Raw genomic sequence first — 25,666 nt, forward strand, 5'->3', positions numbered from 1 at the left:
AAAAGAAATCTTGCCACTGGTGACAGCATGGATGGATCTAGAGTGTATTTTGCTAAATGAAATAAGCCTGGCAGAGAAAGGCAAATACCACATGATTTCACTTATTTTTGTAATCTAAAAAAAAAAAAAAAACAAAATGAACAAAATTGCAGTGGATTCACAGATGCTGATGGGTGGTTATCATTGGGGTGGGCTAGAGTGAGTGGATGAAAGGGATAAATGGGCACAAAAATTCTCAATCATAATATAAGTTGGTCATGGAGATGGTAGTATATCATGGAAAATACAGCCAATGATGCTGTTACATCTTTCTATGCTGACAGTAACTGCACTACTTGGGGTGAGGATTTAATCATGTGGATAACAGCTGAAACACTGTAGTGTATACTTAAAACTAATATGATTGCATATCAACTATATTTCAATAAAACAAAAATTAAGTGAAACACCCCTGTCAATTTCATCAATGATATCTCCATTGATTAAATACAATGATTAGGTTTCATTTCACATCTTGCTTGGCTTATCAGCACGTTTTGTGATTTAATACTTATTCATAGTTTTATAAACATGTTCAAGGCATGTTTAAAATGTATATTCACTAATTTTTTGGAGCAAAGATATATATGTTCATAAGATCTAGCTATAATAAGCTCTGCTATACAACTGTTCAATAGGAGAAAATTTTAATTTATTTTTCCATCTGTTACTGAGGAAAAGCTGTTAAAATTCCATTGTGGTTATAAATTACTTGATGTTTCCTTGTGATTCTGCTGATTTTTGCCTTATGTTGAAGCTAAGTTATCTCTCTATATTTGTGTAATTACTTTGAATTAGTTTTTATTGTGTAAAAACTCTACTTAGGCTTTATAATGTTTTCTGTGTTAAAGTCTATTGTGTCTAATATTTGCTCTGCATAACTTTTTCCTTTGCTTTACTTTCAACTTCTTTTCAATATATTCTCTAAGTCTCTTAAAAGCAGCATATGGTTAAAATTGTAAAACTTAGTTACATAATATCTTTATAAGTGAATACTCTTTCCCTATACCCTGTAATTACATTACGCACCCCCAGATAATTCAGGATAATTTTCTAGTCTCAAAATCCTTAACATAATCACATTTACAAAGTCCCTTTTGCCATATAAAATAAGTTACATAGTTATTTGTCTTTACAAATAAATCTAGTTTTATTTTTCTCCTTCTGCTGTTTTGAAAAGTAACACTAGATTGTGTTTGATTTATGGTTACCTTTACATTTTAGAGTACATTGTACTAGCTTCCTTTTGCTGTTGTAACAAATTTTGCAAATTCAACAGCTTAGCACAAATTTATTATCTTACAGTCTCTATCAGAAGTCTGAAACGGAGTTCAGTGGGCTAAAATCAAGGTGTCAGCAGTATTATGTTCCTTCTGGAAGCTCTAAGTGAGACTATGTTTCCTTTTTCAGTCTAAAGGCTGCCTGGAGTTCTTGACTCATGTTCCCCTCCATCATCAAAGCTAGTAATTGTGTCATTTTGACTTCTGCTTCCATCGTCACACTGTCTCTCTTTGCCTCCTCTTTCCCTATACCCTGTGATTACATTAGTCTCTGCCAGATAATTCAGGATAATTTCCTAATCTCAAAATCGTTAACACAATCACATCACAAAGTCCCTTTTGCCATATAAGATAACATAGTTACAGGTTCTGCAGATTAGAACATGGACTAATTCTGCCTACCACATTCACTTGAGATGTCTAGTTATAAATTATCTTTAGTCTTCTCCTGAATAAGAGGACATCAAATGCTTTTAACCCAATCTTTTCCTTCAATCTTTGATGTTATTTTTATCTGACATTGTAATTCCATCTCAGCTTTTAAAATCTCAAGTTAGACAGTTTTTTTCTAACCAATAGTTCTTATTTAGATTCACCTACAATTCAGCAATTTCGTTTCTCAGTAATATCTTTACTTTCCGGAGAGCTTGTTACTCCTTTTCTTTAAATATTTCTTTCAGTGTACCTTTTCCTTCAGTGAAGATATATGAATAGCAAATTATTCTAGTCTTTGCTTCCTTAATTCTCATTAGTTTGCATGTATTCATAAAGAAATGGTACTAAGGATAAAAATATAGGTCACTTTATTGGTCCTCTGCATATTGAAGATATTATTTCTTTTTTTTTCTAGCATTTATAAATGTAGATTAGAAGCCTGCAATCACCTTGTTCTTCTTTTGTGTGTTTGGTTTCTGGTTAAGTTTTTTATTGAGATGTAACGGACATATAACATCGGCTCTGATTAATTTTAAGAGTCTATTTTTGTCTCTGTAGTTCTACAGTCCCATTGAGATATATTTAGGTACTGAGCTTATCTTTATCTATCTTTCATGGTATTTGCATGCTTTTCCATTTGAAGAACCATGAACACATAAAAATTCTCATATCATCTATTTAGCTAATTCCTCTCATATTCTCTCTGCTCTCTTCTTATGGAACTCCTTCAGGAGCATGCTTGTTCCTCTCATTTTGTTGTCTGTAACTCTCAGGTGCCCTTTGTATTTCCGTCTCTTAACCATTCTATTCAGCCTTCCAGGAGAATCCAATTCAGTAATGCTCTCTTAAGCTTCATCTAATCTTCTCTTTGACTCAGAAATGGAGATTCTAAATATAAGTACTTTCCTTTTATAGATGTTTTATTTTCGCAACTTTCAAATCAACTCTGCTTTTTCCCCCAAACACCTTATTCTCACATTTTGGTTTTTAATCTAGTGAACATGCTTTTATGTAATCCTTGTCAACTTCTTAAGTTATTCTTTAATGTGATCTTGGCTCTTACAATGGGAGATGTTATCATTTTGTGTTTTGGAATTCTACTGTGAATTCATTTAGTTGTGCTTTATATACGATTTTCTTCTGTGGTGTAAGTCAAAAGAAAGTCCCTCCTGGGTAGCTAAGTCTTCAATGCTTGAATCATGTTCATGGCAGTGAATAAGCAGAGGAGCCGTGTGGTCATGGCTGAGGTAGGATACTTCCTGCTAACAACCTGTGCTGTTTGCAGAGCCTCCACCAGACCCCACTTGTATTAAGGTTGTAGGTTTCAGAGAGCCCCACTTCTTCACTGTGCAAAGCCTCAAAAAGGAGCCTTCAGGTGGGAGTTAAGCCCAAGAACCCAGATTTTTGAATCCAATGAACTCCTCCTGGGGCAGCTACCACATTATCTCAGAAGTACTACATTTTTTTTTCTTTTTTTTTTGCCAGAGCCCTGTGTTTTTGGCTCATCTGTGCATGTAAAGGATTTTTAGTAATTTTGTCCACAATTCTTAGATCTCTACAATGGGAAGATTTTCTGACCATCCAGTCAGCCAGATTATCATATAATTAAAGGAACTGAACACAATCTGTGATATAGCACACAGTAATTAAGCAGAGTAAAACATATTTATTGATAACACTAAATGTTTGTATACATAGAAACAAGCCATATAGGCCTTATTCTTACATTTTATATCACACAGCTACTTTTACCAAACCTTAAAAGACTGAATAAATTCCTGAACAAATGTTCCCATTGATTTCAATTGGTATTGAACATTTTTCCCAAGGTATCCTTGTATAACTGAGGATTATGTGAGTTATTAATTACTGCAGAAGTTAGTGATTGCTACAATATTGTCATTTTTCTTCCATAGGTTGGAGTTAGAAAATTATGTGTGGATAGCCACAGGTATGAATGAACTGGGAATGAAATACTTTAATATTAACATTTAATTATTATAAATTTTTACTATTCCTCCTGGCAAATTTCTGACAGAGATGTTTCTATGAAACAGATAAGAGAATCAACTCTTGATTACTAGAGTCATGGGGAGAAGGGTTGAGTCCAGACAAAGGAGATAAAATATAATCTTAAATAACATATTTGCAATACAGGCACAATACAGACTTAATATAAATGTAATTCATTTAACTCATATCCATTATTTATAAGTACATTTACCAGTCTGCAGTTATAAATTGCAAAAAGAGTATAAGAATGACAGTTTATCACATAAAAGCCTTCACAAAGAATCACAGGAAGATTTATTACTTCTGTGGGTCTTTTAGCTAACAACATTTCTCCAATACTTCACTAGGACTCTAGGGAGGCAGAGAAACTCAGACCCTTTTGCACATTATTCCTTCATCCTTCCTTTGCTCATTTAAATTCCACCCTTAAATATTTGGCTTTGATTTGTTTTAGTGGCCATGCCCTCTCCTGCCAATGCTTTTACAATGCAAGTCAGAGGTATCTTTGCTCCAGAGAGTGTCTACTGCAGGGAGTAGATCATCCCCTAAATGCAGTCAATACAGATAATGGAGTGTTGCACACGCTGTGTACTGATAACAGTGCATTTCCAAACAATAGGAACAGTACATGTTTTCACTAATCTGCAAAATGTTACCATTTTTCTCAAATACATGATTATTTTATATTTTGGTAAATCTGTAAGCTAGTTAATCTACCCTGGATAATTGAATGTTGGTTGTTATCATTTGATACATGAATCTTCACTCTACACAAATATTTTCTTTTACATATAGAAGGTACAATCCTATCAATATTGCATATGGCTTAAAAATCTACTGTTCCAACTGAATGAGCGTTGCAGTGTAGAGTAAGTTTTGTTAGTTATTACACAGTAGATAGCAAAGAAAAAGAAGTTTTAATGAACTAAATAATCATATTGTCCACCAGCACTGGGGGTCTTAATATTTGTACACTTTTTGGAAAAAATGATCTTTAAGAAAATGCATGCCTACATTGGAAAAACAACTCTAAATAAATGAGAGAAGACACACTGAGATTTTATCCCATAAAAGGTAACCACTCACACTACCCTACCTTAAACTTCTAAATTAAACTAGTGGACAGTACTCCCTTCAATATTCAAGATATAAAACCAAAAACCTTATAAATCTGGCCAAAACAAGAATGCTCTTAATCAGAACACTTGTTCCTTAAGTCACATGTTTTTAAAAAGCTGAGTGATTTCTACAAAGCCACTGAGCCAAATCCTAACTGGCCCCAAACCCCAGCATCTTTCCACTGGGAAACAACCTTCAAATACATCATATTTCTGGTCACTGGCTTCTAATCACAGAATTTGGACTATGCCCCCACCCTCTAACCCCCCGCCCACATTCAAATCCGCCTTTTCAGAAGATCTAGCAGATAATAAAGTAAGAGCATGTGAATGGCCCCAGGTCTGAATCATCTGAACCCAGTGGTTGAGAATTTTAGAGCTCCTTTTGCTGTCTTTCTTGATGCCTGATTCTTTAATTTTCTTCTTTAGATTCCAAGTATTACACATAATCTTCTCCACCTATCAAAAAATCCAAAAAGACACTTCTTCTGGTGCTAAACTTGGGCAAATTTGGTCTCTGTGGCTCAAAACCAACACCAAATGATATAGGAAAATATATCTCCTTGGTGATGAAACATATTCAGAGTCTGAATATAATTACAGATAAAGAGGAATGGAAAAGGTTTGTTGACTTTTTTTTTAAAGAAAATGGCCAGATATATTTAGCCTTTCTCTGCATCAGAACATAGACAAATCAATTTTATAACAAGGACACAATGCCTAGCTGCGCACTGGTTAATCCTCGGGGGCATTTACATATACAACAACGTAAATGGCTCCCTCTACTGTTGTGTAGTGCACAACCTATACAATTGGATGTGATAGGATGTGATATAGAAGGTACAATCCTATCAATATTGCATATGGCTTAAAAATCTACTGTTCCAACTGAATGAGCGTTGCAGTGTAGAGTAAATTTTGTTAAGTGCCTCTTTTAGCCCAAGCACTCGATAAGGGGAAGAATACAAAGAGAAGTAAGAAAGGCTTCTACTCATAAAGCAAGTAAGAGGATGGCACACGATCACCTCGGTAACGTGGTAAGGGCCCCCAGGGTCGGGGAGGAAGCCTGGGAAACTGTATTAAATAACGGATAGTTCTGTTTTGCAATTGCCTTTGCCAGCAAACAAATGGAGAGAGAAACACCCAACACAGATGATATCGAATAATATGGTAATGCAGAAAATTAAAGAGCCACATAAAATCCAATCTTCACCCTAGGGCCAAGAATCACTGAGTGTAAAGTATATTCAGATGTACAGGGAAAGGGATATTATGTGCTTTTTCTAAATGTATAATACATCATATCATAATTCATGAGGCTGCAACATAACTATTTGATTTACATAATGTGAAACAAGGGACTTCATCTGTAACTGAACAACATGAAAAAACGATGACAAATGCACTGCTTATTGTCAGGGGCACTTTGAGACCTTCACACAGCCAATTTCTGTTCACTCAGCAAACCAATGAACAGAGCACATTACTTCATCCAGAAGAACTGGAAGTACTTCTAATACAATTGAAGAATAAATTGTCAGCAGCATTTACAAACCTCAGATCAGACTTTAATTCTTAATCTTCAATTCTTCAACAGTCAACATCTTTCCAAAAGGCAAAAATAATGCATTATTAATTTCGTAACAGTCCAAGATTGGGGGGTGGTGATGGGAGACAGAGATTTATTTGCCGCTAGACTGTGATCACATGGATTCAAATTCTCTAATTTTGGGCTCATGCTGGCACAGAGTACCTCAAGTCTGCATCATAGAGTTTCATTATGTGAGTTTATGGAAATGATACTGTTAGACTTTGGCAACTGTAAAGACCAATAAGTTCTGCTTAAGTTCTGATTTATATTGAAAAAAATGAAATGCAGCCTTTAATTTCCAAGAATGAAGATGCATCTGAGAATAAGTCTTACTGTAGAGTTTTTATAGCACCCTGGGATATACCTATAAATGATTCATTCAAAAATTATTCTATGATTTGTATCAAATTAATATATTTCTGCCCTTTCTGTATTTTATTAAATTTCTACCATACTTGCCAATAGCATTAGTTTGAAGCTAACTTTCAGAAGGGTTGTACCTAAAGGAGTATCTATATAAAAGCAAAAGCATCTCAGTAAATAGGAAAGACAAAGTATCATGAAGAAAATTAAGTTCTAAATTGAAGAGTATTTTCAAGAGATACAGACTTTGTCTCTCCCATTATTTCAAAGAGCTATGTGAAAACTAAACTAAGAAATCATACATTTGACATTTGGGAGAACATATTTTATGTTTTTGTTACTATGAGCCCATTAAGCACTAGGTCAGCTCTAAGCTATTTACTTCACTTTATCACACAGAACAATTTAACAAACGTATTGCTGCAGATAGATTTGGATTTATACAAACATTACTCATTTTAGTTGAAACCAAAATTAATAGCTGATCTCAAATTCCTTCCTACTAATGTGCTCATGTAACATACAATATTTCATAATTATCTAAGATGAACATTTCCTAGAAACTGGGCTGAGTTTAGCTTGTCAACTATAGATAAAGCCATGGAATCCATGGAGATTAAAACTTTTATTTTAGTTTTCACAACTTCCTCACAAAGCTAAAAATCTGATTATGTTTGCACTGACTATTAAGGGAGTCTTCCTTGATTACTCAAATCATTCATCTAGACTTTCCTCCTTAACTGGTGCTAAATCACTCATAAATCAAACATCCCTGTTAGTGGAGGTGATTTTTCACAGCTATGGTGCTGGAAGCAGAGATACGAGAAACAGTGATCTTCACATAAGCCTTAGCCCTACAGGTGAGTAAAGGGAGAATTACTTGTCAATACCTATCAATATTTTCTATGTGTATACCCTTTGACAGTTTGTCAACCACAGATTTTTATTCTCATTTTCTTCCAAAAATACCAAGCAATCTATTAAGTCCTATTTTAAGAACGAAGTATCAGGGTAAAAAACAACTGACCACGACAATTCTGCTAAAGGTTTGAGGAGGGGAACAAAGGTTTTTTTCCCATGCAACCTGAAGTGGTTTACCAAAACTAGAGCAAAAGCTTTGCCCATTAGGTTTTGAGTAGAAGTCCTGTTTAGATGGTGAAGTTTCAGTTTTCCAGCCCTAACAAAAAGATACTTTAGAAATAACAGTGTCTTATCTTATCTTTGAAAAATATAATTTAGGCCTACAGAGCACATGTTTAGTCCTATGGTAGTAGTCCAAGTTTTGAACATCTGAGGATGAATAATTGTTTTATAAATTGACCTCATTCAGCAGACTGAGATTATAAAATACAGGTGATAGTGTGTTTTTCAGAAATATTTAGTACAAAAACAATATAAAATATACTTAAAACCCTTGCCATGCTAAATAATTACAAAATATGATACATAATAGTCATAATAAAAATGAAAATAAGGGAGGTCTATCTGTTCCCTGGAAATTCTAATCATCTATTTGCTACTCTATTATTTTTATGAAAGTAATTCATTAAAAATATGTTTTTTGGTAGAGTCAGAACTTTAAGATTTGTTAGTTTTATTCAAATTAAAAAGTGCTTAAAGCCTTCAGCAAGATAAATTTTAGTATTAGCTGATTTCTCAGAGGAACTCAAAAACAAAGTGATTTTTTTGTTTGAACAAAAATTAATTAAACGAACAAAATGATCTGTTCATTTAATCATACAACCCTGTCTAATATGTCATCAAAAAGACCTCAACCATAGGAAAGAGGCATGTTTTTCAAAATACATTTTATAATCTTAACAACATAATTCAAATAAAAATAATGTGACTACTTAGCAGAGAACAGAGAAAGATATGAGATAAAGGAATTACATCTAGTTATTTGTTCAATAACTTGAAATGGACTTAGGTTTTGCTTATAGTCCTTTAGAAAAGACTAACGCCTTTATATTTTTAAAAAGTGATTCATTTTTCCTTCTAAAACTATTTAGTCAAGGATTGTTATACATAATTAGATATGAAAAAGATGATTCCAAATTTGTCAGTCTAAAGTTAGATACAGTTTAAGAGACAGAACAATTTCCAGTGCTCTATACATACAGCAAACTCGGTAAATTGGCAGAAAAAAACAACAACAAAAAATTTTGTTATGCAATAAGGAAGATGCAAAAACCTATGCAAGAGAAAATGCTCTTACTCTTTATACATAAAATAATTTTCCGTGGCTCTTTTCTCTTGCCTTAAATACACTGTATGTAAACTATAGAGAAGCTGGCAATGTAGAAGTTTCCTCCAAATAATCAATGGAAGTATCAGATAATCACATTCTTTAAAAAAAATTTCTGAAGGTCACCAATCACTGGAACTGGCTGTAAATTCCAGTAGTCCATCTTATAAATTCAACATATTGTTCTTTACACATACATAAATGGGTATAATACTAAAGGCAATTTGGTCCAGAAATACAAACGAAAGTCAGAAAGTCTTCATGCATAGTTCAGACTACAGAAACACATTTGCTTATACCTTCTGCCTTTATTTATCCTATTTTCTAATCTTTAATATTAGAATAAAAAAATGACAAAATAGTAGCTATTTTAATTGAGCATTTACTATGGGTTAAGTACTTTGTTAGGTGCTTGAAGTATAACATCCCTATTGAATCTGATATCCTGTGAAATCGGTATTACTACACCCATTTTACAGATGAAAACTAAGGATCACTGAGCCAAGCCACTCTGCTCATAACTGGGCTAGTTGGGATTAATGCATGCTTGTTTGTCCCAGAGTCCAATACAATTATTGTATCAGCCATCGTTGATCCTTATGGGCTTCGTTAATTTCCACTCATGCTTCAACCTTTCCTCACATTTCAAATACTTTGTAACATGTTTTTGCATTTCATTTTGCTGTTCCTTTTCCTAGGTCTTAATCATTGCTATCCACTTAATTTCCTCACAATTTTTCTACCCATCAGCTTGCTTTAACGCTGAGAAAATGAAACCAGATAATAGCTACCTTAACCTGAAATAAAAGGAAATAATCTGCTGGCTTATGTTTCTTTGTTAAATATTCATATATTTGAACACTTGAAAAAGTTAAATGTTTATTCCATTCCTTTTCCATTGATGTGACAAATATCAGATCTCATAGACCAACAGAATTTGGAGGACAAGTTAGTACAATATGAATTACTTAGTATAAATCCAATAGCTTTGGTATACAAAGTAGACATACTTTCAAATAACTAAAACATTACAAGTCTCAGTATTGTATTGAACTCTTGAATGAGCTTACAGTGAAAATCCCAAGGCAAGCAAGCTTACGCTCTAGAAACGGAAAGTGTAAATTATTAAATTAATTTTCACTGGCTATAAGCAAACTCAAAGAAGCAAAAGGAACTAATATTTCTTTCACAATTCCTACATGCCCTGAATTTTGCATATTATTTTCTCATTTAAATTTAAACCTTAAAGTGTTTATAAAAACGCTACTAATAATATTTAATATATTGAACTTTAACCCCATAAAATGTTCTCAATCACTAAGGAATACCTTTAGCAACAACAGATGATTCTTAAATATGTCTAAGATAATGTGGGATGGAGTAATAATTTTATAAAGTGAATTTTAACCATGGGCTAAGAAAACTATCAATATAAGAATATTTACAATATAATCAGACAACAAAAATATTTGATAGTATGTCTTCCACATGAATAAAGGTTTGCACATGATCTTACATAATCATTTGTTTGAAAAAATCACTGAATGTTTACTGTGTTACATGTTACACAAGATGTCTTATCTTTCACTCCATTCTATTCATTTTGTTGATAACAATGACACAATAATGAAATAAAAATGAGAGGTCAGTTAATCAAGTCAAGATCACCAACTACTATTTGGATAAATACAAGTTTACCTATTTGATCATCTTTCTCACTGATTTTTATAATTGTATGTATTTATTATATATGTGTATACACACATACAGATATACATTCTGGATACAAATGCACTATTAGATATATGTACTGCAATTATTTTCTTCAACACTGGCTTGTTTTTCCATTTTCACATTAAAGTTTTTTAGACACAATATGGCTTTAATTTTAAAGAAGTCCAAATGATTATTTTTAAGAATTTATGGTGAGTGTTTTTTTGTATCCTAAGAAATCATTGCCCTCCCTATGGTCATGAAAGTTTTCTGTTTTTAAACTAAGGATGTTATAGCTGTGGCTTTCATGTAGAATTCTATGATCCATTATGAATTAACATCACACAAACAGTTAAGCAGGGATAAGATTCATTTTTTTCACATTGGGTATCCAGATGTCTAGAACCTTTTGATGAACAGACAGAACTATCTTCTCATCACTGAATTATATTGGTAGTTGTATTGCAATTCAATTGGCCATAAATGTATGGGTATGCTTCCAGACTCTTTATCTCTTTCATTGATCTGTATGGCTAACTTTCTGCTAAAACCACATTGTTTTGATTACTGAGTTTTTATAAGTTTGGAAATCAGGTAGTGTAAGTCCACTCAATTTGTTCTTCTTTAACAAAATTGTTTTGACCTTTTTAAGTCCGTTCCTTTTCCAAATAAGTATTGGACTCAGCTGTCAATTTCTATTAAAAAGCCTACAGAGATTTTCACTGAGATTATATTGAGTCTATAAGCCAATGTGGGGAAAACGGATATATTGGTAACAGTTTGCCTTCCAATGAATGAACCTTAATTTCTTTAATTTATCTCAGAAGTGCATTGTAAATATTTAGAGGGAGGTTTTGCATGCATTTTGTTATTTATTCATAAGTATTTTTATGGTTTGGGAAGTTATTATAAAATTTTTCCAATAGTTTATTTTCATTATATATAAATAAAAGTATTTTTATAAATGGACTTTATATTGAAAAGTCCAATTATAAATTCTAGCAATTTTTCTTTGAGATTCCTTAAAATTTTCTTTGTACCAATTCATCTCATCTGTGAAGAGAGACACTTTTTACTTTTTCTTCCCAATTTTCATACCTTTCCTTTTCTTTTTCCTGTAGTCCTATACTGGCTACAATCTTCAGTACAATATGGAATAGAAGTGGTAAGATGGGACAGCCCTGCCTTGCTTCCAGTCTTAAAAAGAAAACATTTGGCTTTGCCATTAAGTGCAATGTTAGGTGTAGATTTTTTTGTGTGTGAATCTGTGTGTAGATACCCTTTCATATATTAAGAAAGTATTCTTAAGAACTCATTAAGACTTTGTTGACAGGGTTCACCCACAGCCCCATACACAAGAGATATCATTTCATTGTCTCCTGGACTCATTTTTTTCTGATGGGAAGTCAGTCATTGATCTTTTAGTATGGAATGTATCTTTCTCTGGCCAATTAAATATTTTTTTTCTGTATCTTTGGTATTTGCCAATTTTCCTACGATACGCCTAGCTCTGTGAGTTGTAGTTTTTCATCAAATTTGGGAAAATGTTTTACCATTTCATCTTCACCTAATTCTTCTTGCCCATTCTCATTCTCTTCTGAGATTCCAGTTATACCTATGTTATTGGTAAATCCAACATCCAAGCTATCTCAGGGTCAGCTTCTATTGACTATTTTTCTTTGACCATGGGTCACATTTCCATCTTTCTTTGCTTAGATAATTTTTATGTTCCCAACATTATGGAAAATATATTACAGAGATTCAGGATGCCATTATCTTCCTCTGAGGAGAGCTGACTCTTGTTTTAGGAGGCACTCAGTTGCTGGCTGATCACTCTGAACTGAGGCAGGTTTGAGTTTCTTCTTTGCTAGAGAGGATCTATCAAAAGCCCTATGCTACACCATCATAAATTGGTGGGACTCGATCTCTGAACTCTATCTCCCCTAAAGACCTTCCTGGGGCTTGGTTTCAGGTTTTGTTAGGGCAAGTCAAGAGTAGTCATTTCTCTGGATCTTAGTCCTTACTATGAAGATACAGCCTTTCTGTTTCTCAGGAGCAATGAGAAGGTATTAATAAGGTTGCTTTACCCTTCTGACCCGAATCTGCTCAATTCCTGGTATCCATAGCTGCAGCACTCTGATACACCATGAGCAGTTTCTATCTGTATATATTCAGACCAGCTTTACAACATTCTCACAGCTGATGTGCACACAGACTTCTTGGCACCTCTCCCCAAGGAAGTCTCTTGTCCCTGGTGCCCTCAGTGGGACCACTGTGCTCTATCTAGATTCTAGCTTGCTTTACCAGTCAAAAAATTGTTCCCGGGCAAAAAGCTGGGCTGACTGTGGGGCTCATTAGTAAACTTTCCTTTTTTCAGAGACTAAAGTGTCACATTGTGCATTCTCCAGTAAGGGAAAGCAGTTGCTTCATAAATCTTTTCAGGTTTTACGGTTGTTTATTGCTTAAGTCCAGTATCTGGTACTCCTACAATAAACAGCCATAAAACTGGAAGTGGAAGTCCAATCACATTCTTGCGTAGAGATTTTTTTCACCCTTATGAATTATTTACAACTAGAATAGTTTTTATATTCTATTTACATTTATTTTTATATTCATCAAGAAGCTATCATGAATTTAATAGACTTATTACAGAAAATCATGTTTAAATGTTATTGTTTATTCAATGACGTGAAATGTCAACACTGTTGATACTAAAATTAAATTGCTAGTGAACAATGAATTATCATTCATTTTTAATAGCTCTATCTAAATTTGCGGATAATTACTAAAGAGTGCTCTTATAGAGTATATTGTTGCTCATTATTTTATCTTTTAATTTTTACATTTAATGCTGCATTGCAAATGTTGGTGAGCAGTAAGGACTTTCACAATGCAGCTTGAAATTAATTTGCTAGAGGCTTAGTTGATGCTTGGAAGAAAGCAGAAAGTTTGTCAATATCTGAATACTGGGTACTTTCTATGGTGATGACTGAAAAACACACAGTACAGGTTCATAATTTTGAAGTTCCTCCAAAATTCACCACAGTTTTCATTTGTGATCATTAATGGCGGCAAAATTTTTTTAAAATGACTAGCCAAATGTTTTGTCAATATGCCGTCCAGTATGTGGCTATTCAGAAATCGGTTATCATGAGCTAAGGGAGATACTTATACCATTATGACAAAAGCTTTTGGAACACAAAATCTGGAATAAAAGCTTTCTATGAAGGGCTTAATAGGATTAGCAGCACAGCCATCAAATAAGGAATGCCATTTAATTGGATTTGGAAAGTTTACCTTGTTATAAGTATAGCAGCATCCCCTGAAGTCATTTCCTCTCCCCAGCTTGTTGACATTTCTAAATGTATATCATTCTTTTTGCCAAATTCTTCATGTTGCCACTTACAAAAACTCTCTAGCATTTTCTCTCCGTGGTGCCCGATATATAGACCTGCCTGCAAAAGAAGAGATTTCACTTCAAGGCATATTATTCTCAGATATACAAAAAGCTAAAAACTGAGGGGACTTCTTTAACTACTAAAGCAGACTGCTGGCCATCACATTAATCAGAACCTGGCAGACATTCAGCACTTGTTTAGCCTGAACTAAAAAAAAATCTTCAAACTTGTGAAGGAACCATAATTACAAAATCTGCTTAATGCTATTCTGAAAAAGGAGGGCAGTGCAGTGGGATACTAAGAATGTGGAACTTTTGGCCTTAAATAACTTAATCGTGTCTACAATTTAAGAACGAAGATTTTTCCAAAGGGCCAGTTAAGCAGCATGCTAAAATGATGCCACAGAATAGTCTCTGTTTAAAATGAATTACAGATAAGGAAAAGTTTTAAAAGCACATGTTTAAACAAGAAAATACAACTGTCATTAAAAATCACTTTTTAAAATTACATATTGGAAAGCTAAGGTTTGTTGTCAGGATCCTTGGAAACTAAGAACATTCCATTTTTAGAATAAAAGGGAGGTATTAGCCAAAACTGAAGGCCAGTTCTATGTACACTTTAAGTGATTCTGGATATTTCTGGATTTTAAGTCAATAAGAAGTACATCCCTAACATTCCCTTTACTTAAAAGTACCTGAACACAACTTTTCACCCACTTAATTAAACAAAAAACTCAAGACTTTCTTACTGGAGTTTCATGGAGCAGAATAAGCTTTATCACACGAAGATTGACCTGCACACCAAGACTCTTGTGTTGGAAAAGGTTAAAAACCTAAAAACAAATAAAAATAAAAATCCTAAAATAAAACTGAAGACACCTTAATTTTCCTTAAAGCCCAGACATGGGAAAAAATTTCATGGTCATTGCAAAATCTTATATATTTTGAAACAAACCTTTAAATTATTATAAGATGAGCTTAAAAAGCAATAATAAGCTAATTCATCTTAAATACCGAGAAATCTAGACATAGCCTTCTGGGATATGAGTGCAGCCTTGACACTCCAGGCATCTCACAGGACACAGAGGGAAGGCTTTTCATGATATTGAAGAGAAGAATTTTAGTAACTAAACCCTACAATTTTTCTTAAGACCGCAAAATGCCACCTCTCCATTCTTCTGAGAAACAGTCCTGAAAACCCAGCCTGCCCATGCTACCTCCCAATTCATTCTTTAGGATTTTGTTTTCCTCGCCATAGGCTGGCTGCCCAATGGGAACAGGGTTTCAAAGCTCCTCCCTTCAGGGCTGCCCATGAAGACAAGCTTGCAGGCCATTGCTCAATGATCATAACAATAACTGGTTTTTCCAATGTGGTGTGTATTGATACCAGAAAGCAGGGCAAATTTTTTATGTGGTACTTTAAATTATTTTTAATTTGGAATTTAATTTTTACTAGAAAATATAAAACTGGCACACCAAACCCCTGCTTTCTGAGAGTATTACTTAAAAGACACTAATCTATGTTAGTCTACCCTATCCAGAATGCTGGTGGAACATTTCAGGAGGTGGCTTACTTAACATACCCATCAGTGACCCAAGTATCATTCACTGGAAAAACAAGCTAAATGATAGGAAATATAGTAAAAATGGGAATTTTATAAAGCTATATAATTTATCTTTGAATCAGTGGTTCCCTCCCTTGAATCATGGACATTTGCCTTTGGCTTTTATTTAGGTTTATTCTTTCTTATGCATTATTCACTATAACCTTCTAATTCTGCCTTGAGGGAGGGTGTACAACAGGATATGCAATTAAGTCAAAGGATCCATTTGGTGGTAAGCATCTATAAATATATATAAGCTGCTAGGTATCAACTAGATTTCTGCAGTCCAGGAATTGTCAGCCGAAGGCAGCTACACGTGATTCATCTGGTTAAAATTTTAGCTATAGCTATTACATCTTACTCATTAACTAGTATTTTATCAGACATCCCATTTTACATACCTATGTAAGAGCTGAGGGATAACCAACCTACAGCTGTGCTCCACCTCATACTCAATAGTACTGTGGGTGGGGCCATGCATATAAACAGATATTATTACATCTTCTGCTAATTTCAACAAACGGTCTTTCAGAAAAGAGAACAAAAAGGGCATGAGGAAAAGAGACAACAGAATGATATGAGTTCTGCACACAATTAACAAGCGTTTTTTTCTAGAAGATGTGAATTATTATTTTGCTATCTCTTTCGAGATGGGCCAAACTGCTATACCTAAAGTATTTTTTTCAACTGATATCAATAAAAGAAAGGAATAGTAATGAGTTAATTTTTAAAGAACTTCATTATACTCACACATTTCTTCCTTAGAGTTTTCTTGAAAAAATTCCAAGCGCACTTTAAAGTTTGCCTACCATATTTAAGATGGTTAGAATGAATCTCCTGGCTGCATCTGCTCCATGATAGGAAACCATTGCTGGGTCTGCAACCACTACAGTCTCTATGTTGTATTCTTGAGGTAATTTGTATGAATATCGTTTCCCTCTTCCACTTTCTGTTATTTTTTTTGATCTAGGTCTTCCTTTATCTGCAACAGAGAAATGGATTTTCAAATGCGCCTCCACCTTGGCAACATGAATTTAAAAATTTCTGTTTCTTTAATGAGTAAAAAAAAAAAAAAAAAGAAGTTTATTAAATATCAACATGTGCTGATGATGCATTGGTGAGCAAAGTTAAATAAGCATAGGTTCCCTGCACATACGAGACCTAAAAGGGCATTTGGCTCTGAAGTACGACTTTGGACTCGGACAGACTGGACTTCACCATTTATTAGCTCTGCCACTTGCATCATTAACATCATCCAGGCAGCCTCAGTTTTCTCATCTGTAAAATGAGTAACATTAACACCTACTTGCCAGAGTTGTTTTTGTCTTATAATAAGATCACATTACTAAACTTTCTAGCACAGCGATACATATAAATAAAACAACTCAATAAATAAAAGATACCATGATTTGCTTTTTTGAAACCTACAAAATAGAGATCTACTTGCAAGAAGTGCCTGAAATGACTGCCCTCAGATCCTCATTTCAGGCAGGTGCACGCAATTAATAAAATACTACTCATGGGTTACAAAAAATTTGGTTCTGTCTTCCATCAGGATCATACAGAAGTTATGACCTTAGGGTAATAAAGATTCCTCAAAAAGGGCCAAATAAAAGCAGCAAATGCAAATAAATAAACATGCTTATAAAATTTAACTACATAAAGATGTAAAATTTCTGTTTATTAGAACATGCCTCTATCAGAATGAAAAACATGCTACCAAATGGGAGAAAATGTTTACAGTATTTTTCCACAATAAAGAACTAAAAAGCTACTCTAAATCAATGACAGACAACACAATTGAAAAATTGGCAAAGGACTTAATTGGCCATTTCTCACAAAAAGGATATCCAAATAACTAATTAACTATGAGAAAATGCTCAAATTCATTAGTCTTCAGGGAAATGCAAATTAAAACATTAAATTAATTAAAATCCCTAGAATGTTTAAAAAACAAAGAGTTCTATCAAGTGTCAACAAGAATGTGGGGACAACTAGAAGTCCCATACACATACATGCTGGAAGTTTAAGTTAGGATAAACACTGGAAAACTCATTGGCAGTATCCACTAAAGTTGAACATTCATACACTCAGTGATCAGTGATCCAAAACATACACTCATATGTCATGGACTCTGTGCGATGAGAATCCCACAGTGGTAGGAACAGAGAAGATGAGATATAGGCAAAATATTAGGAAGTAGACATCATCATGAGTGAAATTAATAGACTTAGAAGAAGAAAAGGGAGGATTTCTTGTTGCTGTTGTTTGTTTTGGTCAGTGCATGGTGGTAGTGACGAGGTGGATGGTGGGGGAGAGGAGTCTGGGGGGAGAGATGATGGGCTCACCTCCAGATTCATGAAGTCTGAGGTGCCTGACAGACATCTGAGCAGGAGTGACTGCACACGTGGCAGTCAGGAGAGACGTGAAAATGGAGACAGAGAGACTGGAACTAGTCTATGGGTAAGTGAAATTGGACCCTTGGATTTAGATTTTATCATCCTGGGAAAGCACATGGAGAAAGAAGTAGGAGAAAAGGAGGAAGTCCTGGGAAATGCCCACATTTAGGAGTTGTGCATCAGGAGGAAGACACACCCGTGGAGGAGACAGAGATATAAGAAAAATAAAAGGGGAGCTCAAACAAAACCAAGGGAATAGTTATAAAATGAGGGGCTTTTGAACTGGACCCAGAATGGTAAACAGACCATGAAGTTTGTTTGCTTTATTGGCCCAGCTACTAACAGCTGTGTTGGTCCCATGTTGTCAGTGTGCTGGATCCTTATTTGCATGTTAAATTTAAATAGACTACTTGGAACATTCTAGTTTCTTTAGAATCTCAACTTCATGGTAGATTCCATCATATAAGTTAGCCATTATTTATGAAAATCATGCATATTGGAGTAATCTTTTCATTAAACTGCTTCCCTTGGTGTCTTCATTGTCTACAAGGGCTATGCCAAGCTCATTTGTCATCTTTGAAATCTTGAGACCCTTTCCTACCTACATGCATGTATAAAAACAACACAGTTGATACTGCACACTTCCAGTTAGAGAAAACATTTTAAACTGTGTAATCACCAACGCTCAATGTTTGTTCCCCATAACATCCTTCACATACTGACAAAGATCTCCACAGCAGTTATGGATGGTGCATGGGAAACATGGAAACTATTTCAATAGTGGTCTGATTAAGTTAGTGCTAAGAATAGAAGATCTTTGTGTCCTGCTTAAAAAGATCAGTCTTCTTCAATTCTATATAAATCTCTTTGTTGTTCACACTGAGTCCCAGACATAGTCATAAATTTATACTAAAATGTTAAGGGATATATATGAGGTCACTTACCTACCTAAAATCTTCAAATACCACCTTTTGCCTTCCATAGAAAGTCCTTACCTGGCACTAAAGTCCCTCCTTTATCAACTCCCTGACTGCCTTTCCAGGGCTGTACCTCAGGTCTGTGCTACAGACATTTGGCTTAAGCTTCCCAAGTTGGTGCTTTCCTCTGGCTTTAGATTTTTGCATGTATTATTCCTTCTGCCAGCTGAAATGTTCTTTCCCCACCTGATAACATGCACTAAAAATTTCACATACATTTTCATTTTAATGCATACTCTCATTTAATTTTGACAACAGCCCTGAGATTCAGACATCACTAGCCTCATTTTGTATATTGCAAATGGAGCTTTTCAGAGATAAAATAAGTTTTCCAAAGTCACATGGCTAGGAAGTGGCAGCATAAGTATGTGAATACAGGCAGTCTGACCCCAGAGTTCATTATCTTAGCCTGCACACTCTGCTCTTTTTACTCCCAGAGATGTAAATCTGTAGTCTGGTAAATTTTACTAGATCTTTGAGGCTCAGCCCACCAATTTCAGAAGCTTGGAATTTTGTGTACTGAGTCTGCCACAGTTCTCATCATACTACAGTATAATTACTCATTACTTGTTTGTCTAAAATAATATACTGGTTGTCTCCTGAGAATTAGAGCTGTGTCATTTAGCTGTACTTCCCTGTGATGTGACCAGTTGTGCTTATGTTGCAAATAAAGAGGCCTAGGTTCAAAAGCTGAAGGGAATTGAAGAGGATTACCTGGCTGGAGTGAGACTGAAGCTAAGCCTTGAACCTGGGGGCCTCTGAATCTTAACTTCATGTGCCTTCCCCTCCTCTGTATTATCTTTTACTAAAGAACATAACAAAGCCACCCTAATGTATGAAGTTACCTGTTTAGAAAAAATATTCATGTAATCAATACATAAAAGTAATATACCTAAGGCATCAAAATGATGAAAGGAGATAGTGCAAAGACCAATCTGAAACTAGAAAACATTATGATTCCATTGTACAAAGGCAAAAACCGAAACATTATCCAGATTTGAATCATGTGTTTACTATATTAATGCATCAGCCTGGATTAAGAAGTACAATTAGACACATCAGTGGAAATGAATATTGTATTTCATGGATTGCTCATTTTTAAATGATTCTTTAAATTCTAGACCCTTAAAAAAAATCTTCTGAAAATAGATAAGCTCAGTAAATCATCTGACTGATGGTAGTTTAGCACACCTTGAAAGCAAGTGCTTGATCCAAATAGGTCAATTAATATATAACAGTGGTACCTAAAAAAAATAATTAGAAACCTTATAAACAATATTTTCCAAATATAAACAGTGGGTTTATGGTTTCTAGACCTATTGACATTAAGAATTTTCTAGAAACCTTTCCTGCACGCACAACGGCACACAAAGCCTGCTTTGTGTCATCCATGCACATGAGTAATTGGAACAGCTGGAACTTAATAGTATTCAAAAGTTGCATAGGGCAGATTTTCAGTACAACTCATACAAGGCAATTTCCTTAAATGGACTAAACCCAAGTTTCTGTTATCATCTCACCGTACAAAAGCCTTAAAGCCTTTCTTTTGCTTGTTCATAATGCCATGACTTTTGTTTGGCTGTTTTATCTCCTTTGTGTCAAAGTTCTTAGAATAGAGAAGAGGGATTTGTCTGTCTTAAATTGACTTGACAACCGTCTACACTGAACAGTGTGACACAGAGATAGAGTCACTTAACCACTTTGGAAGATAATTCCCATATAGACAGACAGGAACTTTCCCAAAAGAAAATAGAAATCATGGATTAATTTCAGATAAATATGTCTAAACAGAAACATATTTTAATTCTTTCTGATTCTGAACGCCCTAGACAACTGATTACATGAACATTCTCCAACCTCTGCAAGTGTTACTTATTGTCACAAGTCAAAAACCTAAATGAGCCTCAAACCGTACCCAATTTTAGAATATCTTGGTGCTAACTAAACTAACACCTAATTTTATATCTGTAAATCAAACTTTAAAGTCTTTACATCAAAACTTCTTCAGTAAATTCATATTTCCTCAGATTTTAACTGGAAATATTTTTCATCTCAGTAAACATTCATTGAGATGTCTGGATTAGATGTCTAAAATTTTTTCCTAGGGGGATTTCTAATTATTTTCTGAATGTTGGCTATAGCTTTCAGGTCTGACGTATGTAAGAGAAATCGCTCATTTTCCTTACTATTTTTGTTAATGCCACAGATCTCTGCCAAAGGAAATAAGGAAGTGCACAGAAGAGTCACACATACACACACACACACACACATTTTATTTCTGTGAAGTACTGGCAGACAAGAGACTAGGATTTGATGGTTGGGAATGTATATGAGCCTCTGAAACATCCAGATTGAAGGTATTCTGATATTGAGAAAAAAATTTAAAGAAATAAATCTTTACTTTTCTTCCTATTCCTCTGCTAATTTTAATCTCCAAGCTGATTTTCACTTGGGTCAAATGAAAAAAAAAAGGAAGAAGAGGACTTCTGGTCTCATAGAGGGGGACTCAAATAAGGCCATGAGCTCAAAGTATTCAATTTTGAGAGATCTGGAATTCTCTGTGTCATTTCTATTCCAGTGAGGTGAACAGTATCCCATGGGAAACACATCACAGTTTGAGACAGAGGTATAGGACATGTTATATATTAATCTCTGAAATCCTTTTGAGTTGCCATTTTTTGATATTAAAATGCTGTGCTTCATAGAAAACTAAAAGATATGTCTCACATAGATATGTTTAATTATCATCAACCAAAAGAGATTCCACATTAAAAAAAAAGATAAAGTTGGTAGATGGATGAATGGACGGATGCATGGACAGATAGGTAGGCAGAAAGAAAAGTAAAGAATTTTAAAAGACTCATCTCATACTGCGTATTTAGTTAAATCCTTTCAGGAGAAGGTGTTACCTGAAATGATGCCACAGGAATGACTGTGAGGAGCTGACTTCTCTGTGACGTTTTCCTCCATAGACCTTTTCTGCCTATACACACGGTGTGGGTGACCCGTTATGGCCACTGAATCATTGAGTGGTTCAATAAATATGAAGTCCTCATTGAGCTGTATAAATCCCATCTGGAATATATAACATGAAAGGATATGTAAGAGATACCATTTGAATAAATTACCTTCTAGATTTTCCTATTTAGACACTCTTTCACATATGTGCATACATTGTAATGAAGCTATTTTAGCAACCCCACTAATAAGGTAACTGTCTTCCCATTTTATTACTTCATCTTTATGTACTTTATTGCACAGCAGAAACTTCATTAGTCTTAGCCTGTGTGGGTGGGAGGCTAGATGCCAGCAACAGATGCACGGTAAAAATTCTGGAACATTCAAGGCTCACTTGGAGAGACCCTTGGGGTCGCTTATATGTTCAGCACATACAGAAGAGCACTACAGTTTTAATTGCATATATACCACATAGTCTAACTTTTTGACAATCCTTATTTAATAAAGTAATTAATGTAACACATCAAAGCAAGTATATAGCAGAGACACGGTATTGAACTTACTAAATAAAATTTTCTTAAAGCCTTCTACTAAATATTCTGAAAACCTCTGAACAATAAATTACAGAAGAAAATGACACATCACTTACATACAACCAGTTTCATTTCATATATGCCATATTTTTAAGTTAGCCCATTGTAAAAAGAGGGCTAAAAACTGTAAAATATGGTTATGATCAATAAAAATAACTTCAGACAAGCACACTGAAGCTGAGCCTCATCATTTCTTTCTTCAGAATATAAATTTGCACTGTAACTAGGAAAATATTCCACTTGGTCTTTTCAATTTTTATTATTTTACTCTTTATACATTATATTATACAAAACGTATTTGACTATTCATTCTGTTAACTCTTTAGTAAATGGTTTTGAAGAAATAATCCCTTAGAAGCTACGTTATTCATGCCCAACCTGCTACAACCAAAGTTCTTAATTCTGTTTTGCATTAATTATATGAAAATTATATATAAATCTCTATGTAGAGTTTTAATTTGATCCACCTATAACTGGCATAGTATATATAATAAATAATAATTACTTCTTCAGATATAGTAATTTCTTCACATTAAATATTAAGAAAAAATAAATCTATGCTATAAAATATATTTTCCTTACAAGTATAGAATAAAATTATTTTTCTTTTAATTATTAAAGTATATTGCATCTTCCACACAGGGAGATTAGGTGATTGCTGATATGCCATCCCATTATATTTGGTGAACATCAACATTAAAAGATATTCTTAGAATATATCTAAAAATCCTCATCAATTTCATTTCACTGAATTTTTTATATCCCTAATAAAATTCTCAAGTATCAGAATAACAGTTCCACTACTCTATCTATTCCCTTTACCTCTCTCTCTTTCCCAGTCTCTCCCTCTCCACCTTTTGCACACACACACACACATGCACATACATGAGTGGAAATGATGCAAAGATTTACTCAAATGAGTCTTGCAACATATTAAGCATATAAATATATTTGGGCCACTTTTTTGTGCAATTTCAATGTGACTTCCAACAAATTATTTCATTTTTCACATGTTTTTCATTCTCTCAAATATGCAACTAGACTGAATTTTAAGGTAATTATATGAAGTCCAACAAACTTTCCCTGGAGCCTAATTTGATAGTGCAAAGAGGACATCAAATATTTAAAATTTTTAAAACTTGAAATAATAAAAATTAAAGAAGTAGTAAACCTACACATGGATAGAGGCAACATGGTGCCACATTATATGTCACTGATCCAGAATAAAAATATAGAAATATGTTACCCTTGTCTTATACATTATTGTGTTTCTGAGAGTCAGTCAGTATTCAAGGTCCCTAATAAAACTGACAGTGTGGCTGATGATTAAAATAAAAATGTTATGATGGTCAGTTAGAGCCCAGTTTCCCAAAATCCTAAATTTGCAATCAGATAGTCTTTCAACAGGTGATAAGCATGGTTAGATTGATAACAATAAACCCTATAAAGTTTAACTGCATGACTTCAATGGGATATGGGGGGACTCGATAATATGGGTGAATGTAGTAACCACATTGTTTTTCATGTGAAACCTTCATAAGAGTGTATATCAATGATACCTTAATAAAAAAGATTTAATTACATACCATCATATAACATACAATGACATATATAAAATTGTGGATTTAAGATTATTTGGGTTCATAAGCTACTACTAGCCATGTAACTGTAAGTAAGTTTTGCTGCCTTTTTCTATGCAACAGCTTCAGAGGGTCGTTTCAAAGATTCATGTTTTTAAAAGCACATGTAATGCCCTTATCATAGGATCTGATGCCAGGTAACCACTCAGAAATGTTTGCCATAAAATTTTTTATTTTATTATTAAGAATAATTGAATGAAATGCAAGCACAAAAATGAGTATGGACCAAAGACTCAAAATTTATTCACCTTTAGATCCACATATTAGCATATTAAACACTGTTTGAAATGAGAGTTTTTTTGTTTATTAATTAGGATTTGGAAAGCTCTTCATAACAGAATTACCTGTTGTGTTAGGATTTTACCCATAGACATTTTTAAAAGTGAGAAGGCCACTTTTAAAAAGGAAAAAAGTGTTGGAATAATCATAAATGGTGACTCATTCATTCAATACATATTTACTGTCTGACCACAGTGTGCCAGACTCCCGTTCACTCTGGGGCATATTCAGCGCCAACTGTTCAGTGTTCTCTCTCAGGAAAGGGTTTTCCCTCTGAGACCAGAATACCATCCTACAGCACGAAACGCTCTAGCTTAGGTCCCTATCTTTCAAAATAATGACTTATATTAAAGCAGAGTTGCAGAAAATCTGGAGGCTTTCTGTCCCCACAAAGGCCTCACCTTTTCCACCAACAATATAGTTGGTTTTATCGGCACTGTGATTTTAAAAACCATGAAAAAAACACAGATTTGTATTAACCTCTGCACCAGAACCCCCGTGTCCAATGATCTACAAGTAGGTGGCATTCACTTTAGTGCAAATGCTGTCCTTTCAATTTTAGAAGGAAAGAAAAGCTTATGTGAATAATTATGGCATGATGCATTGTCTAAAATAAATGCAAGCTATATAAGCCTTTTTCTCCCAGATTGCCCTTTTTAGACTTTTTAAAATGATTTTAACTATTTTGAGATGTTTCATGCAAACATTTGGAAATGAAGTTTAACAGTTGTTCCCTACATTATTGTGCCATTCTGTGCATTTTCTCAACCTGTGGTATCTCAGCTTTCATCATTGACTGCTATTCTTTGATTTGATAATTTGGCAAGAATTTCAGTATTTTCCAAATTTACTGTCACTTATGTGAAAGTAAGTTACCAGCCATTTCTTTTCTTAACAGGTGTTATATTTTATCTCTGTATTTAGATGCTTCTGTGCTTTTTTAACACAACTGTTAACATCGATCTTCATGTAGGTGTACTGACACGGCCACCAACTTTTAATCACAACATGAAATTTGA

General features: G+C 34.2%; 1 protein-coding gene across 1 annotated transcript in view; it reads right to left on the bottom strand.

Annotated features, from left to right (window-relative positions):
• The window catches only part of ADAMTS19 (ADAM metallopeptidase with thrombospondin type 1 motif 19), a 257,477-nt gene that overhangs the window by 196,871 nt on the left and 34,940 nt on the right, over nt 1–25,666 (bottom strand). Inside the window, exons 3-6 of the mRNA XM_036902596.2 lie at nt 22,087–22,252; nt 16,611–16,783; nt 14,947–15,030; nt 14,098–14,255 (exon numbers count right to left, since the gene is read on the bottom strand). Of these exons, the coding sequence (XP_036758491.2) occupies nt 14,098–14,255; nt 14,947–15,030; nt 16,611–16,783; nt 22,087–22,252 (581 nt within the window). The remainder of the gene's footprint in view (nt 1–14,097; nt 14,256–14,946; nt 15,031–16,610; nt 16,784–22,086; nt 22,253–25,666) is intronic.

The sequence above is a fragment of the Manis pentadactyla genome, chromosome 13 (genome assembly GCF_030020395.1).
Source record: "Manis pentadactyla isolate mManPen7 chromosome 13, mManPen7.hap1, whole genome shotgun sequence".
NCBI classification, from domain to species: Eukaryota; Metazoa; Chordata; class Mammalia; order Pholidota; family Manidae; genus Manis; species Manis pentadactyla.